This window comes from Alligator sinensis, unplaced genomic scaffold, assembly GCF_000455745.1.
Source record: "Alligator sinensis unplaced genomic scaffold, ASM45574v1 scaffold282_2, whole genome shotgun sequence".
Lineage (NCBI taxonomy): Eukaryota > Metazoa > Chordata > Crocodylia > Alligatoridae > Alligator > Alligator sinensis.
Window position 1 is genome coordinate 2,733,098 of NW_005841879.1, and position 18,599 is coordinate 2,751,696.

The 18,599-nt window shown below is 38.8% G+C and overlaps 1 protein-coding gene across 2 annotated transcripts in view; it reads left to right on the top strand.

Moving 5' to 3' along the window:
* NOL11 (nucleolar protein 11) overlaps positions 1-15,224 on the top strand; it is a 19,633-nt gene extending 4,409 nt beyond the window's left edge. The window contains exons 4-18 of one of the 2 annotated variants that reach the window (XM_006017359.3): positions 621-766; positions 1,348-1,405; positions 1,777-1,915; positions 2,569-2,766; positions 3,859-3,935; positions 4,361-4,484; positions 5,246-5,355; positions 5,627-5,704; positions 6,493-6,677; positions 6,959-7,084; positions 8,525-8,752; positions 9,626-9,704; positions 11,079-11,171; positions 11,494-11,601; positions 11,917-15,224. In XM_006017359.3, the coding sequence (XP_006017421.1) occupies positions 621-766; positions 1,348-1,405; positions 1,777-1,915; positions 2,569-2,766; positions 3,859-3,935; positions 4,361-4,484; positions 5,246-5,355; positions 5,627-5,704; positions 6,493-6,677; positions 6,959-7,084; positions 8,525-8,752; positions 9,626-9,704; positions 11,079-11,171; positions 11,494-11,601; positions 11,917-12,030 (1,863 nt within the window). In that variant the 3' untranslated portion in view covers positions 12,031-15,224. The other variant, XM_025196275.1, reaches the window with a different exon arrangement.
* The last annotated feature ends 3,375 nt before the right edge of the window (positions 15,225-18,599 follow it).

An 18,599-nucleotide genomic window follows, 5' to 3' on the forward strand; every position in this document is an offset into this window, starting at 1 on the left:
CCCCCCCGGGACAGTCCCCAAGCCCTGGCCATCCAACCCCTGCGTCCCATAGACTTATCTGCATGCAGCTGCTGGGGCTGCTCCCACTATGCTGCTTGGCTGTATTTTGGCCACATGCATGTGTGTGCGCACACGCGTATGGTGCCCTTTGCCTCCAGTTACTCTCCCGCCACTCCCCTCAGGCCCAAGCAATTACTTGTAGGCTGGAAGACTGCCAGCCTGCAAGGGGAAACATGCAGTTTCCTGTGGTTTTCTCCTTTAAAGAGGAAAATCTGTGTTTTTTTCCTTTAAAGGAGAAAATCCACCTTTTTCTACAGCAAGCAGAAAACCCGGATCCCTGATGATGATCAAGTGGAACAGAGGCTTTTCTAGCATTTGACTCAGCAGTGAGATCCGTGAAGGGACAGGAAAGTAACTTACAGTACTCTTCAGTGTTTCAGAAAACTGGCACTTACTGGGACTCTGCAATAAGAAATCTTTTAGTTTTCTTATTTTTCGCTTTACTGGGTGGTGTAGAGCTGTAAGAGAGGATATAAATTAATTTAATGCAGGACATTTGGAGGGGCACTGAATTGGAGGGCACAGAATAAACACATAAAAGGAATGCTTCTCTTCTTTAGCTGTCAGCTGATGTATATAGAATACATTCACTTCCCCATGTGGAGCCATTGGTGCTGTTCAGAGGTGGCGCTGTTCGAACCTTAGATGCGCTTTTAGCAGCACCGCAACAGGGAATTGAAAACATTATTTCGGATGAAGTCATTAGGTAAGTGACACAAATTTGGAGGGCTAGCTACACAATCCGATAAATTGATCATACAGTAGAACCCAGGTAATTTGTATCTGGGTAATATGCAGCCCACTTAGTTCGCAGGAGTTTGCTGAACTAAGGAGAAGCTGCTTAGCTCTTTTCTGTGGCTTTTATCACAAATTTTTCACTTAGCTGGAGTGCCTCAGCAGATCTCACACAGTTCTTTGCTGTGGCTGTGTACATCTCAGGCTAGATTATAAATCCTCATATTCTCAGAGACATCAGGAACAAAACCCTGAAAAGAATTTGGGTCCTACTAGATTTGAAATGAGTTGTCTGTTTTTTCTTTGTCCTAGCGTGTCTTATGCAGTAATATTCCTCATAAGGCTGTATCATTAAAGACAAGGATATGCATAAAAAGATTCTAGCAAAATTAGGTAACAGCTTAGGTTGAAGATAGTGTATTAGAGGCTTTATATCTACTGGTAGTACATCCAAAGAGTTAGTGTTATCTTAACTGTTTTAAGTTGTTTGTCTACTGAGGAATATTTGTTCTATTTGGAGCAAAAGATAATTGTACGGCTTTCTCTTTTTAGGTGGAGTGAAGCATTTGTGGACGCTCAACAGCCTGTCTTAATTTTTACTACTGAGAAAGTGAGTTTTATGTTAAACTTGTTACAGCAGCAAATCCTGTGAAATAGTCATGGAGTTTAAATCAGAACTTAAACTCTTTCTTCACCTCTCTTGCTTTATTTCCTAAATAACTACTTTTATTTTAAATATGATAGTATCTCTGTCATAGCTATTTCGTTGAGCTTCTGAGTGGTCCTCTGGTAATAATGGAGGTTTAATTGAAGAATCTGTAAAACATAATATAAACAGTAATTCTAACATCTTCTTAAACTTTGTGTACACCGCCGCAATTTTAAAACTCTTGTTTTCATGTTGATTTTTTTTTCTAAGTTACTTCAGCTCAGTCTTTACTCCATTTGCCAAAATGAGAATTTATTTTTTTCCTCCTCCAGGATAGGGATTATTTTGTATATGTGCAGAAGTTTAACCCAAATACCCTACACAAGTATAAGATTGAACAAGAAGAATCGTTCTGTCCGTTGAGTTTTACAGCATGCCTAAAAAACAATCTTGTCACTCTTCTTTGTTTGTGTAAGTCTTATTTTATAATGGGATATAAAAGTATAATAGTTTAATCGGTTGAAGCATGCACATTGACACATTTGTGTTGTTTATGAATTGCTGTTTAATATTGTAGCTCTTGTATTAAACTCCAGAATGTAGAGGCATTAATTCAAGCTACCATGAGTTCTCATGCTTTGAGGGCTGGAAAGATTTAATCCTGATCATAGTATAGTATGTGTTGCACCATAAGATGTCCTTAACACAGGGGTGTCAAACTCACCTGAGCCAGATTCCGACTGTGGGGCTTTTTCTGGGGAACATCCGCAGCAGCAGCAGGTCCAATGGCAGAGGTGGGAGACCTGGAAGGCATAGCCTTTGCTTGCCCTCCTGCTACCAGTTGCCATGCTTGGAGTCCCTGAATTCTGTGGGAGGCTCTACCCCCCAGTTCTGGTAGCCTGGTGGGCTGGTTGGGAGGGTTCCACGGGCTGAATGCATTCCATAGGCCACGTCTTTGATGCCCTTACATAAGGAATGCATTTCATTTGAAATGTCAGAAGTCAATTTAGCTTTTTATTTGTAGATTTTGATTATGTTGTTTAGCTACAGTTTTGGAAAAACTCAAGGGCACTGTTTGGGCACAACTGTTAACTTAATGTAGTGTTACTCTTCTCTTCCAACAGATTCCAATGGGTGTGTGTATAAAGTTTTGATGTCTCTGCAACAAAATGTCCCAGAGAGAGAGCAAGTTCTGTCCAAGTCTCTCCTACTCAAACTTGTAGTATCAGGCAGTGTTCTAAAAGGAACTTCATTTACTATTCTTGATAAAGATCATGTTGCAGTCCTAGGATGTTTGGATTCACCGCCTAATGTTGCTAAAGGTGATTTGAAATTAAATTGTTTTATTAAGATCTGAGGGAGAATTCATGTTAAGCATATTGATCAGTGGGTGTAATCTCCATCCTTGGATGTTTTTTAAGAGAAGGTTAGACAAACACTTGACTAAGATGGCTGTCTTGAGCAGGGGGCTAGACTAGATGACCTCTTGAGGTTGATTCAGTCCTGTTTTTGTATAATTATAAGCAGGAAAATGTTGGTTTGGTGTTGTAGTTTGTAACAAGTCAGGAATGCTTCAGCTTTTGTCAACATCTTGATTATATGGTGAGTTCTATGCATGTTGTATATCAGGCGAAACAGTAGTGCTGTGTTGGTTACTGCTGTAAGTATTGTGGAACTACACAAATTAGTGCCTTGTAGTCCAGGGGCCAACCCTTCAGGATGTGTAACAAATGGACAGACAAACAAGAATGAAGTTTACTCTTGCTATTGAATTTCATTTTTAAAACTATACTGGTAGATGCCCTCCACATTCCATAATGCAGAGAACAAAGGTGGGAAAGTTGCAGTTATACTGCAAACAGACCTGGGTGAAAAATTTGATTCCTCTCACCTTAAAAATTAATGTCTGAAATTTGTTTTCCATTCCAAGTTGGTATGAAAAGTCAAACTTGATCTCTTCCATGGGACTGAAATTTTGAACCACTTAAAAACAGTGAAACGCAAGGAATTGGGAACACTTTTGCCATTTCAGAAACAAATCATTCTAAGCTGGTGAGCAAGGAAGACAGAGTGGTTTATCCTGGGTAGGTGGCTTGTCAAATGGCCAGCTAATAGGCAACCTGCCTGTTTTCCATCTCGTCAGTCCAGTTAAGGTTCCACCAAAAAGTACTATTTCTAGCAGCTCTTAAGTTAAGGTTTTGTTAAGAAAACAACCTTCTTTTCATCTGTCAACATGTTTTCTGTTATTTATAAAGATTGGCTGCATTTATCTAACTTGTTTATACACATTCTGGAATGCAGCATTTTGTTTCCAGAAGCTTGTTTGTAAGTAAAAACAGCAAAGCAAAAATTCATATTTCTGCCATTTTGAACTAACCATGTCTCTCCACCGTCTCTCCTCTCTCTTTCTGTAGAATGGTTAACTATATGGAATACAAAGTTTCAGACATTGCAGACTTCAAAAGAACTGCCAGAGGGGACCACTGGACAAGTAAGCACTAACTTGTTTGATGCATGGAGCTATAGGTTTCAATCTAAGAAATTTGCTTTTTCATGTATGCTGGAAAAAATGTATGTGGACAACAGCTGGGCTTTTGTGCAGTGAAGCTTCTGAAGGGCTGGCTAACAGAAGTGGGTGGCAGATCTTTTAAATAATACATTGATTTAAAAAAAACCCCATAAGTTGTGAAAGTCCGTGGTGGGAAGTGCAGTCTATCAAAAATTATAACTCAGTTGAATTGCCTGCTAAATGCTATGGAAACTAGTTGAAGTTATAGTAGAGGGCAATGGCTGATGAAAAATGGAACTCCTTATCAGTTTTTAAAATCCATTTATAAGATTGATTTGTTGGTGCAGAAATCAAAATGGGCTTCTATGTCTATGAGCAGATAAAGCAGTGTGCTTAATATTTTGTAGCTGTGGTGTTACGGGGAGAAATTTTTTTTAACACATGGAAAGGTGCTATCTGTAGTAGTATACAAGTGTGAAACTTCGTCACTGGCAGCTGCTGTTGGAAAGCTCAAGGATATTCAAACCACAGGTAAGTTTCATTATAAATATTGGTTTAGCATATTCTTTCAGTTAGTACATAAGTCTTGTCTACATTTATGCTGAAAATGACACACAGAGTTCTCTAGCTTAAAAATAAGCAAGTAAATAATTGGGACCATCCAAAAATTGGTTTTGAAATGGTTTGAAAAGTAGCATAACTCTCTCCTGTTCCTTTGTAAAAATGTTCCTGAGTATATACTTCATTCATGTCATCGGCAGAAAATGTAGTATTGGTGCACTGAAACTAGTATCTTTATCGGCCTAGGTATTGGGTGTGTTCTGTCTGAAACTTTGCTTATCGGTTTTCTTTTTTAGGCTTGACAATTTTCAGTATAGAGAGTTCTCAGTATAGCTTCCTCTGGAAAATAGGGCATTGTGGAGGCAACTTGTTTTCATTGCTATTTTCTACATTTGGCAAATGCTGTTGAAAGTAACGTAGGATTAATTAAGTACGTGAAAGTCTAGAAAGACTAGAGCAACTTGTGTGCCTTTGTCCTTCACCTTTGTCTAATGCAGCCTTTGTAGTGAGCAAACTCTGGGAAGAAAATATTTAATGATCTTAAATAGACTTTTATTGTAATGGTGAAATAAGTGTGATTGGAATTAAATTTTTATTCTAAGAAATTACTCAGTATTAAAGAACTATTAAAAAAAACCTAACAGAAATAGGACTGATAGGATTATTGTTAGTTTCTCTTTTTGAGGGCCCTTTTTTGTAACTTACAGAGGCTTAATTTTGCATTTACGTAGATAGGAGAACCACGTCTTCATTTGTAAATTGGAACATGCTCCAAGAAGAAGAGCTGGCTTCTCTACAACCACAGCAGTCTGTACCTGCTAAAACTGAAACCAGGAGGACTGTAAGTTTGTCTTAGAGTTATTTTTCTCTCAGTGTTGATGCTTTAATGTTATGGATGAGAAGTGAATATGACTTCAGGATTGGCTGTGATGGCTAATAAGTGTTTCCAAATCTGGGATCTGAGATTTTTTTGAATCTCAGAGGGTGAATTTAATGCCTGAAAGAAAGAAATAATACATTCATGCCATCCTAGTCACCTTGACGAAAATTTAAAATATTTTGTCTGCTTTGGCCCTGGGGAGAGCAACTTTTGTTTTTTCCTTTAATTTCAGTTAAGATCAAGGAGGAGTGCTGCTACTAAAGTTCAGTTAGGCACCCTAACAGCTGAACAGCTTTTATTGGATATAAAGGTAAGCATATTTTAAATATCCTTCCTTGGTGAATATTTTATCTTATTAGAATCTGTCAAAATGTAACCCAAATGGCAAATCCAGTTTTGTCATCTTATGTTCTCTTATCCCTCATCTTTTTTATATACAAATAAAGTAGAACTAGGCTTGTTGGAGAATTAAACTATTTACTGTATAAACAGTGGTGCTCAACCTTTTGGCCCCTTGGGCCAAGTGAGTGGTATGGGGCTGGTCTGTGAGCCGGATGAGGTCCATGCCCCCAGATCCAGACCACAGTGCCTTCTCCCTGACCCTTTGTGCCACAAGTGGGATCCTGTGAGCCTGTGCTGCCTCCACCCAGTTCTAGTCACTGGGATCAGGGCCCCACAACTCCACACCACCCAGACCTGTGGAGAGCCTCATGGGCTGGATGGTGAGGTGCCAGGGTCTGAATCTGGCCTACAAGCTGGGGGGTTGAACACTTCCTGTTATATAATTATACAAGGATCATTCAATGCTAAATGTGCATAATACTACTTTTATTTAACATTCCCACTACCAGGTATGTATTCTCACCACTAGGCTGCAGTGTGTGACACCATATGCATATGACTTCTAAGAGTGTAATTTTTTCAGTAGTAGTTTGTTGTTTTCATTGTTGTAACCAGGCTAGAAGTAAGGTGGTGGTGGTGATCTTATTAGTTCGGATTCTGAAATACCGCATCTCTCATTCTAACGAGTAACAACATGGTAGTCGTCAACCTTCCAGCTCTATCACTTCTGAACTGGGTAGTATTGCTCCTTTCCAGGACTCTTCCGAAAATGTTATTGAAGAGGAATTGAGGCACTTCTTGACAAATGCACAAATGGCAGATTTCCAGGCTATGATTGGGCGCATAATGACAAATCTTCTGAATAGATGTAAAACCGAGCCTACGTTTTACCCTCAGAATTGCCTGGTACAGCTGATCCAGACACAAGGGCTCTCGTACAGGTGATACACTTCTCTTTTTAAACATGCATCAAACATGGGTTTAACTGTTCAAAAATTCATTTTCAAAAATGGGAGTGTAAACTCCCAAACCATTTAGGTGCTTTAGAAAATTTTACCTTTGAATCTTGAATCTCTGGATTCATTTTATCAAAGAAAGCGATGGCAATTAAAAAAAAACAAAACAAAACAATTTTCCCCCAGAAGGACTGGCAGGATTTTCATAATATCTCAGTAATTTATGTATGTCCTAATATGGGCATTAACTTTTTATTGTCTTGCAGCTTATGTCCAGACTTGATGGCAGTAGCTTTGGAGAAAACAGATGTGCATTTATTGCAACTTTGTCTGCAGCAATTCCCTGACATTCCCGAATCAGTTACTTGTGCCTGTTTGAAGGCATTTTTAAGGTAAGTAGGAAGCAGACTATTGTTTTCTTTCTGGTTAACGAAGTGCTTGGGTACAAAGAGTGCATTTCTAAGATGCACTTCAGAGTCCTGAAGGTATGTTCTGATGGGTCAGAAGTCGGACACTATTTCAAGAACCTCCAGAAACTAGAGATTGACTGATTCCATAGTTCTTTTAGAATGTCCTTTATCAGAAGACTACACTGAAGACCTGAATTATCATCATACGCATAGTTTGTTTGATTGTCTGCCAAAGGGGGAGTGTCACAATCGGGATTACTATTGGTACTATTAAAGGGGACCTCTCTGATAGGTTTTAGGATGAGACTTGATCAGTTTTGCCTATAAACAGAGTTCTGTGTATCACACCACTATCTGTCACCTTTACAAAAATTTTTGAACTAGTGAATTTCTGTCTTTAACATTACATTTCATAGATAACATTGTTAGAGCAGGCAAGAATGACTAGTGGAAGTCTATGCTGTATAATATGTACCTCATAATGCAAGGATCCATACGAGCTCATTTAAAACTAGAGTGAGCATCAGAAGCAGTCTAGCCACAGTGGTGTGGAGTTCTACTTGTGCTAATTTTACTCTTTATGTTATGTTAGCTACCCTATCTCTACGCTATATCACATTCTGCAGCATATACGTACCTTCAGTAGCAGTTCTAAAAGTTGCCCAACTACCTCAGCATCCATCTTCAGTTGGGTTTTTCCAGATTGCGTTAAATAATTTATTCTCCATAAAGCATTTAGTTGTCTTAGGTTCTCCACATGGTAAAACCACTGTAAGAGGAACAAACCTGGAAATATATTTTTCTGAAGCATGACCCATACTGTCTTGCTAAAGAGGGTAAAGAGAGGACTTTCCTGTCCCTGGACTCTTTAATGGCTTGTTGTATAAATTTTACTAGGGATATATACCTGTCTTGTATAGCTTCAGCTTGCTCTGGTGAGTTTATAGGACAAACTAAGCATATTTTAAGTTGATTTATTTTAGTGTCCAAAATATTGCTCCAGTTTTAACTGAGTTGGTCTGAATTAACAACTTAAATGGATTCAAGTGAAAACTAGCCCTTAGTAACTTCTGAACTACTATTTATTAAAAGATGTAGTCCTAGAAGGTGAAATGTTACGTCTAACTGTGCAATAAGTCTGTTTATTACAGGAATTCTACAAATGGTTTAGATTACCAAAACTTACTGCATGGAGAATCTCATTTAAAATGAACTAACTCCATTTAAAATATTCAAAAATATTGTTAATATTAGCAGCTAGTTGTTTAGAAAATTTGGAATATACTAAATTTTGGAAAAATTATACCTGTTTTTACAAATAAACTATTGTAGAATCAGATAAACTGACGGGACTCCTGAATGTAAAAAATATACAAATATTAAGCATTTAATATTTTGTCTGAAATTCTTTCCTCCCTGTAGCATTAGTGATGACAGCCTTGAAGGAACAAATGTGAATTTAGATTCTGTAATCTGTTACATCGATATTGCTGACAATGATAAAGTGGAAAAACAAACAGGAACTGTGCAGAATGGTTTCAGTTCTGAAATGCTGGAAGATGACATCTCTGATATTCAGTTAACACAGAAACCCCATATGATAGATTCCAATGATTCATGCCCTGTTGGACCACAAAAGGCAGCACTCCTGTATCCTTTGTAAATATGCATTTTTAATATTAAATGAATTGGTATTTGCTATGGGCATTGCTCCAGAGTCTGTTTCGCCTGTTGTAACCATTAAAACTTTCTTGGTTGAAATACATTGGACTTAACTACTTTGGGTGCCTGTACACAAGTGAGGAGGCTGCTCCAACACACTGTAATTACAGCAGGTCGGAGCAGACGCAATTAATCAAGTCTGCTGGAGAATGGTAATTGCCATGCTCCAGCAGCTTCCCACCTCTCGTGTATCAGCATCCACTTGCTTCAAAATGGCTGCAAGGGTGCTTTATCTGAAGCTCAATCGAATGACCTTTAGGTAAAGCGCCCCTGCTGCCATTTTGAAGCGCAGGGATGCTGATACATGAGATGCTCTAGGGTGCTTTAATTAGAGTGGCTCTCAGAGGCACTCTAAAGTGCCCCCCCCAGCTGTAGAGCACACATATAGATGCCCTTTATGTCCAGTTAGTAAATAGATACGCTTCATATTCATGCTGAAATAATATTTAGAAAAAAATAAGCCACTTTTCTTTGAATGTGTTGTACTAGTAAAAAATTGGTCTGAATGTTAGTTTTACTGCTAGAGTATTTAACTTTTTTTTTGGCTAGCAAAGGGTTACATAACTACTTCCATGGTAGAAAAGAATTCAGAGTAAACCACAGAACTTGGTCACTGAGACATAAGTGTATATATCATGATGAAAGTGCAAGTACCAGAAAGAAGACCATTTGGAAACCAAAACAAGTACTTCTCTGTAAAATCCAAGAAAACTACTTCATGGTTTTTTTAAAGCTGTATTAACTATGGTACAAGTAAGTGGTCCTTTTCTCTGAAGTTGTTTCCTTAATAATCTTACACAGAAATGCCATTCTTCGTTCAGCATACAGCGAAACATTTCTGTTGCCTCATCTGAAAGATCTTTCAGCTCAGCAAGTTATGGTGAGCATGTTATACTTGTTAGAACTAATTAGTGTAGGACTTTTGCTAAGAATCAAAAAATCTACCATATTCTTTGATATTTTACAGTTAGGGTGGCCAAAATCTGGAACCAACTTCCCAGGAAAGTGGTCCTCGCCCCTACCTTGGGCAAATTCAAGAGGAGGTTGGACGATCACCTGTCTGGGGTCTTGTGAACCCAGCATTCATCCCTGCCTGTGGCAGGGGGTCAGGCTAGATGGTCTGTTCAGGTCTGTCCTGACGGTAGCTACTATGAAACTATGGATTCTAAGTCATATGGACTTTGTTTTGAATAATTGGTTTAAGAGGTCCAGTAAAACTTAATGCTACATAGAGTATGGGAGCTTTAAAGTTTAAGTGAATTTTCACAGAAAGCAGGTGCTTTTGTTTTTCTTGAATATAATTCCTAGAGTAACTCGTTTCATAATCTAGCTTCAGAACTTGTAGCTATTGCTTAAGATAAAACCTATTATCTGTACTGTAATGTAGAGTGATCATATGTCCCCTTTTAGCTGGGACAGTCCTGGATTTCAGAAGCTGGTCCCGACTGTCTTTTGGGAATTATAATGGGCATCCCAGAAGTCCGGCCAGGAGTCAGAGCAGCACGGATCGCCTTGCAGGCACAGACAGGCACCGCTGCCTGCCCCGCATGCAGCCCCACCCCTACCAGCTTGTGGGAACGTGGGGGGGAGTATCCAGATTTCCATATGAGCAGCCTATTTTAATAGCAGTGTCTCTAAATCACTATTTTGCCCCCTTTCCTGGGTTTCTTTCTCGCAATAGTAAGGGACAAATTTTAAATAATTGTGAAATCATTCATTGGTTGAAGGTAGTTAATGGCATGCCTATTACTAGAAGCAGTTAACTTGATGTGGAATTTATTTATTAGAATAAACAAATACTTTCACTTATCCTGTGTACTTGCGTATGTTCTGATGCCCAGATTCTTAAACTGTTCCTATATAAGTCTAGTATTGGACCAGTTCCTTTACACTGGTTTTCCTTTTCTTTTGATGGGGGTGGGAGCAGGGATAGAATCCTATGGACAGAATACTCTTGGTCTGATTCTGGTTGTCCCTGAAATGAATGTGTTTTGTCATTAACATCAGTAGTAGCAATAGTGGGCCCTGTTTTGAAATTTAAGATGGATTTGGGTATTCTTTAAATGACAGAAATGTGGATCCATCAGTGCAGTGCTTGGTGCTAAATCTCTTAGAATGTGCTTGAAATGCATGATTTCATGGACAGTTGAAAACATTCTAATACCTAAAACTAATTAATTGATCAGAAAATAATAGCTATAAATCTGTTTAAACTGCTTAAAAATTAGACATTTAACTGTTTTTCTTTTTTTAGCTCTTTCTCCGGTATCTGCGGTACTTGTATGAGAAATGTAGTGAAAAAGTTAGTATGGATCTTCCTGGTGTTCTTTGTCCAACCATAAACCAGGTGAGATATTAGCATTAAGGATTACTCTAAATATAACTCAGCTATTATAAAATTATGACATTTATCAACTAGAAATTGATCTGTACTTCCCACAGTGCTGTACAGACTTGATTACACATTAATGGATGGATGTCTTTCCAAAGTTGCATGAAAGACATTTTTCATGATATGCAAGCAAAAGGGCTTTTCTACAGACTGAATCTCAATATATGTGTTTCACTGGAATCTTTCAGTGTAATCTGTTAAGCTGAAGTCCTTGTGCCTGATTATGTACTTTAAAATACACGTGTGAAGGTGCTGACTTGTCGCATTTGTTTTTCAGATAATGGACTGGATGTGCCTATTACTAGATGCCCATTTTACAGTTGTGGTGATGCTACCAGAGGCAAAAGGATTGCTTTCTAACCTCCATAAGTTTGTTAGGGCCCAAGTAAGTTATACTTACATTAATAAGGATTTAGTACCATAGAAATGGATTGTAAATATAAATAATAATAAACGTTGTAAAATAATGATCATAAAGCATTACTTTGAAAGCAAAATATTATTACCTAAAATCAAAAGACTACTGTCTTCCATTCTCTACAGCCACAGGAATAACTGTCTTGTAGTGGTCCTGTGTTTAGTTAAAATCATTCAGACTGAAGGTGCACCCAACCATTGTGAATTGCTGGCATTACTTTCATGTATGAAAAGAATTATTGTGTAAGCTTTATAACATAGATATTTTCAATTTCCTTTTTAGGTACGATTTTACTCCGAACTCAACAAGATTGAAGCAAGCTTGCAAGAGCTACAAAGAATAAAGCACCAAAAAGACATTGACTTGTATTCTATAGAAGTGCTAGAACTTGTTTGAACTTTATACACATTACTCATAAACTTATATTTTATGAATCTCCCTGTTCTTATAAGGATTTATTTTCTCCATATTGGGGAGGGATGAGAGAAGCTGAGCCTTTCTGTGAATGGTGCTCTAGCTACACGTGGTGATGGATGCAAGTTTGAAGCCTGTGTTTTAAAGAAATCATCTTTCCACTAGAAATTATGTTGGAGAGTTACTAACCTAAGCCACAACAACCATATGAGGAAAATATGTTCACAGTAATATTCACAAATGTGGTTTTTAGCAAACATATGTTGGTAAAATTACTTCATAAATATGGTCTTGGTGGACAGTTCAATATATGAGAAATGACAATATTAAACCATACAAGAATTCATCAGCTATATTTATAAAGTGGGAAATGTTTAGATTAGTGTATAAACTTTTTTTAACACCTTATGCTTGGTTTCCCAATCTGGATCTTGCTGGCAATCTGACTGTACAGGTTGCAAAACATGATACATATGGAGTAAAGAACCGATTTCTCATCACTCTTAGATTCTGTTCTTTTTTCCAAAAGACAAAAATGAGGTTCTTAAGTGTCATCAGGTTCTTAGCAATCAGGACTCGTGGTAGAGGTGATAGACCAACTAGACCACTCTAGACCAACTAGATTTTTGCAAAAAAAATTCTTTAATTGCAAGCTTTCAGGCACAAACACCCTTCATTAGGCACAGGAGAAAAGATTGTAAAAGTTATCCGGGTAGAAATCGGGTTCTTTCTCTTTTATGAGGTTGGATCCTGAAAAGAGTGCTTTTCTTTCGCGATAGATGAGAATAGTGCGGTCATGCCGAACAAAGACTTTATTATGCTGCTTTCTTCATTTTTTAAAATACATTTTAGTGTCTGATTTTTTTTTTTTAGGACGTTTTCATAGCTCCACCATTTTCTCCAGATAAAATAGGGAGGAATCTTATTCCCTTGTCCTAGAGCAAATCTTAAAATTACTGAGATGACTAACTCTCCTACTACCAGCAGAGGCAAGGATTACACTAAGTTCAGGGTCATCTTGGTTCTCTGTACATGTAATAAGAGCTAAAGCCTTTGATCAGATATTTTATCAACTCTTCTTTCCCACTCAGCTGGGAATTGTGGACATATCAAGCTTATTGCAATCTGCATTGTTCCCCCCTCCCCCCTTCCTATTTTTTTTTTTTAATTGTGCTTTCTTTGCTTTGGAGCCTGCAAACCTACCTCTGAGAAGGCAGTATGAGGCAGGATGGTCCAAAGGAGAATAAGCCATTGAACTGTTGACTCATTGACCTAGGTGCTGTTTTCTTATCTGCCCTGACATAAGTTTTGATTCCTTTCTTGTGCTACGTCAAGTGCATGTATAGCAAGAGGGCATATTCAAGAAAATCTTAGGAGAAGCCAGTTGAGAGTCCAGGGAGAAAGGTAGATGGAAACTGCTCTTAAAACTTGGCCATTTAGGAGGTATGCCATAAGTAGCCTTGGAGAGAGGCTTCAGCTGTTTGACTGATAACCAAATGTGAGAGAGTTTCTTTTACCAAGGGGTTCCTTAGTACCTGTAGGGTTAGACTTGCAACCAAATGAACAATGATGCATATCTTACTCTAAACAGGTCTCCACCCTCTTAGCTAAAGCTAGAACCTAGACAGTCTTCTGACTTGGGGATCTTAAGTATTTACTTAGATCTTAAGAAAAGAATAACCACTTAACCACAGCCCAATAGTCTACAGTCTAGCATACATATATTTGTCACTGAAATGTCAAAGGGCTAGATTATAAACATGCTGGACTTTGCTGGTACAGTTTTGAATCCTTTTTAGAATTAACCATGTGTGATTGTGCTCTCTCTCTGATGATCATGAGAATATTTTCATAAAACGCTCTATAGTATGATATAACTTAATGAATCTTTTTGTGGTACTGAATATGATTTATTCTCAAAGGGTCAGCATAATTGCACATGACCAGCCTTCCTTGTTCCTGGAAAATCATACAAAGAAAATTTATCTCTGTTTTTACATCAATGCTTTGGGTTTTGTATAGTTAGAGTGGCATTTGGTATATATGGGACACTTTCTACACTATACCCTTGCTTTAAATTTTAACTCTGATGGTTCACTGTCTAAAATAAAGAATGTCTGGTCACCCTTTCTGTTAAGGATAAATTTATAAATGGTCAATACATGATAAAGTGCTATTTTATATATAAATACACACACTTAAGTGGAAGGTGTTCAGATTTTCATACAAACTTCTATTGAATTTTAACAGTTGCTGAAGAAAACACTTCTAGATTAAGACTTTTAGTATAACAAGACTAAAAATCTTCACTTTAGCAAAAGCTGACATGAGCTAATTGAAAATGGAACAAGGAAATTCCTCTGTTCTCTCTTGAAGTCCAGTGCAAACCTGTAGTGAAGCTGGATGGGAAAAGTCTTATTATTTCAGACATCATTCTATTCCACATTGCGACTGGACACACGTTAGGACAGAGCTTTGAAACTGCAAAAAAACAAATTTGCTTTCTTCACTAGCCAATAGGGCAAGCATTTCTCTTCCATCTCCTAGGAGGATGTCCTGGGATCAAGGCCTGTTCTTGATTCAGAGTAGGAATTTGAACCTCTGTTTCCTACAGGGTTAGGGCACTCACCTGCTACTTGGCTAGTTTAGGGCTGAAAAGCCAAACCATAATGCATTACCTTGAAACTCCAGAGTTGGAATCTTTCAGAAAATAGTGCAACGGTTAACTCCTTCCTTTTCAAAAAGAAATGTGGTCAATATTTCCATAATTTTAAAAAATGTACCTTAATCTCCTATGAGAGGTGTCCACCTTTGTAAAGTAATGCTATTGCTGAAATAGATTGTGTAATTAAAAATGCTTGTAATAATGGAAAAAATATCCTTTCAGTCTAGATCAAAATTGGATGGTAATTCTATTAAGAATTGGTCCCGAGAGAAAAGTGTAAATTTGTATAGTTTTATTTGTAGATATGTTTATTCCTATTTAAACTGTTCTTATATTGGACCTTTTTTAACAGCAAATTTTAAGTTGTCTGTCCTTGTTAGGGGCTTAAAGTATCCCTTGACTATGTCCATGCTCTGCTGAAATGTCTGATCTCTTTCACTTTTTTTTAATGCACTGTGAGCAGCGTTCCATTGTTAGAGTGGCTTTAAGCAATAAATCTTATCAAGCAGTACGTATTACACTTGTTTTCTTTATCTTAATGTTGTCCAAAATATTAGCCAAGATGTTAGTATTTATATCGATAATAAAATCTCAGTTAAAGTTCCATGGGTCTCACACTTTGTCTACTGCATCCGAAGTAAAAGCATACTTGAGTATGCTTGTTTAAATATGTGCAACAGAAACGATATTTAAATGACATTTGCATACATAAGTTAAAAGCCAACATATGCATGAAAGTTATGATATAATTTGGAAAGAAGCTTTGGCAGGACAACAAGGAAATGCGTAATTTAAGTATACTAGGAACTCCCTTCTCCAGTGGGCGCACAGCTTAGTCTGAGACTTGTTTTCCCACTACATTTTAAACCAGGGGTGGGCAAAATGTGGCCTGTGGGCCAGATGTTGCCCACCAGGACATTTTCTCTGACCTGTAGGGCCCCTAAAAATTTAGAAAATTAATATTTATTTGCCCGGGCTGCCTGTCATGCGGCCCTCGATGGCTTGCCAAAACTCAGTAAGCAGCCCTCCGCCCGAAATAATTGCCTGACCCTGGTTTAAACAAATTGCCAGGTAAGATTATCACCCCAGGAGGAGGAAATTCAGAAGAATCTGATGTAGGCTGAATAATAGGTCTTGATGTTAACACTTGTTAAAGTGAAGGGGGAAGTTAGGAGCAGCTAAGTGTTGATAATAGCTGGAATTGTTTGTAGACACTTGCTTAACATTTTTGAGCTTTTCTTCATAACCATAAGAGAATTTTCTGATGCCATAGATTATGATGTAATCCATGCAATTCCAGCAGCCAGGGTTCCCAATATAACCCTTGGGTGGTTGTTTTAATATAGCCCCAGTAGAAACCTATCCTCTTCACTACTCTCTCTCCCTTTCTGCGTTTATCAAACCAGAAAGGAAAAATGAACGTCCAGCCCAACAAACTTGTTTTGCATTAAATAATTTTCATGCTTGGTACAACAGAATTCTTTGACTAAGCAAGACAAATGTTCTTTAGCAAATCTCTGTGCTGAGAGGAAGGCCATATAACTTTGAATATGTTCTGTTTGCTAGGTGAGAATACCGCTCATCCTGGTATCTATATTTTCTTTGATAATTAGTTATTTCTAGCAAGATGCTCCAGAGTGAGGAAGTTAGGTATAATGTGTCATAATCTCTCTCCAGTTCTAGCTCGAGCAACGGAACAGAAAAGAGTTTGTGTCAAAGGTTCAGGCACACTTGCTTTTCTGACTTCAGTTCACCCAGTTTTTATGCCCCCTCATTTTGCTTTGCATTTCAGGTTTGACCTGGGAACAAATTTAAGACAAATCAGCTGGTTTTAGCCTCAAAACCATAAAGGGCCCTGTTTATACTAAATGTTTGCAAACCTAATACTGACTTTGAAGGTTATTGTTAAACACAAAGTGGATAAGTTTTGGTTCCAGGGTCTTTAATAAATAACCACTGTATTATTTTATCAAACACTAATTCTATTTGAGCAAAAGTCTAGGGTTTTTTTCCTACCTCTTAAGAAAGAACATGGAGAAAGATCAGTGGCATATGCAAGATTGAAACTCATGTCTTGGCTCCTAGTTGTATGCACACACCTCTAAAGTAGACTACACGCTTTTCTCATAGTTGAGTGCACATGCAGGTGCACACAGGACAAAAGCAGATGAGTTTGGAAGGAGTTCTAGAAGATACAGATTGCAAATGGGATGCAACATTTTGCTTGCTACTGTGGCGGTAGCTGAGTTGTACTGTGCTTAACATGGCTCTGCATGCACCCCTGGGTGCCTGCAAAGAGTACAAATTAATCTAAAAGATGAAAGAAGAAAAAAAATGGATATGGGAGTCTTTAATTTCTATGCAGGACAACTTTTACAATCTTTTCTCCAATGCCGATGAAGGGTGTTTGTGCCTGAAAGCTTGCAAGTAAATAATTTTTTTGCAAAAATCTTGTTGGTTTAATAAAAGATCATCTCTACTACCAGTCCTGATTGGATACAGGAGTGCAACTTGAGTGCCCTCATTGAAGAGCTGCTGCATGCTTGGTGCTGTGCAGGTTTCTCTCCCTAACTGCTCTCAGATTTAACAACATTAAAAAGGCACATTTTAAAAAGAGATTAAAAGATGAGCGAAAATAAGAATGGGAGGCTAGCTAAGCACTGCTGATATATCTGTAACAACTGTGGAGCAAGGATAGATGCCCAGGCTGTGCAGTAACTGCATGGAGGTGTTCAGCCTGTCCAGAAGGAGAGTGGCCTAGCTTTGATGCTACAACTGGATGTTGGACTTTAATAAATTGTTCAGCCCCCCCAGAAGGAGAGTGACCTAGGTCTGCTTGATGCTACATCTGGCTGTTGCACTTTAATGAAGTGTTGTTCACTCTGTCCAGAAGGAGAGAGTGGCCTAGGTCGGCTTGATGCTGCAGCTGGATGTTGCACTTTAATAAAGTGTTGTTCAGCCTGTCACAAGGAGAGTGACCGAGGTCCGATGCTACAGCTGGATGTTGGACTTTAATAAATTGTTCAGCTTGTCCAAAAGTAGAGAGTGACCTAGGTCTGATACTACAGCTGGATGTTGCACTTTAATAAAGTGTTTAGCCTGTCCAAAAGGAGTGGCCTAGCTCCGTCTGATGCTGCAGCTGGATCTTCCACTTAAAAGTGCTGTTCAACCTGTCCAAAAGGAGAGTGACCTAGGTCTGATGCAACAGCTGAATGTTGCATTTTAATAAAGTGCTGCTCAGCCTGTCCAGAGGGAAAGTGGTCTAGGTCTGTCTGATGCTACAGCTGGATGTTGCATTTTAATTAATTGCTGTTCAACCTGTTCAAAAGAGGAGAGTGACCTAGGTCTGATGCTGCAGCTGGATCTTGGAGTTTAATAAATTGAGTGACCTGGGTCTGATGCAACAGCTGGATGTTGCATTTTAATAAAGTGCTGTTCAACCTGTCCAAAAGGAGCGTGGCCTAGGTCTGATGCTGCAGCTGGACGTTGCATTTTAATAAAGTGCTGCTCAGCCTGTCCAGAAGGAGCATGGCCTAGGTCTGTGTGATGCTACAGCTGGATGTTGCACTTGAATGAAGTGCTGTTCAACCTGTTCAAAAGGGGAGAGCGGCCTAGGTCTGCTGCTGCAGCTGGACAGTGCCCTGCAATGGGGAGGTGTGCAGCGTGTCCAGAAGGAGAGTGGCCGGGTCTGATGCTGGATGTCACTTTAATAAAGTGTCCAGAAGGAGAGAGTGGCCCAGGTCTGCCTGATGCTGCAACTGGATGTCGCCCTTCAATGGCGCCCGGCGCCGCTCGCAACAGCAGCAGGACCCCCCCCCCCGGGCGGGGCAGCCGCCCCTTCCCCGCTGCCCCGGGGCCCAGGTGAGCGCGGGGGGTGGGGTGGGGG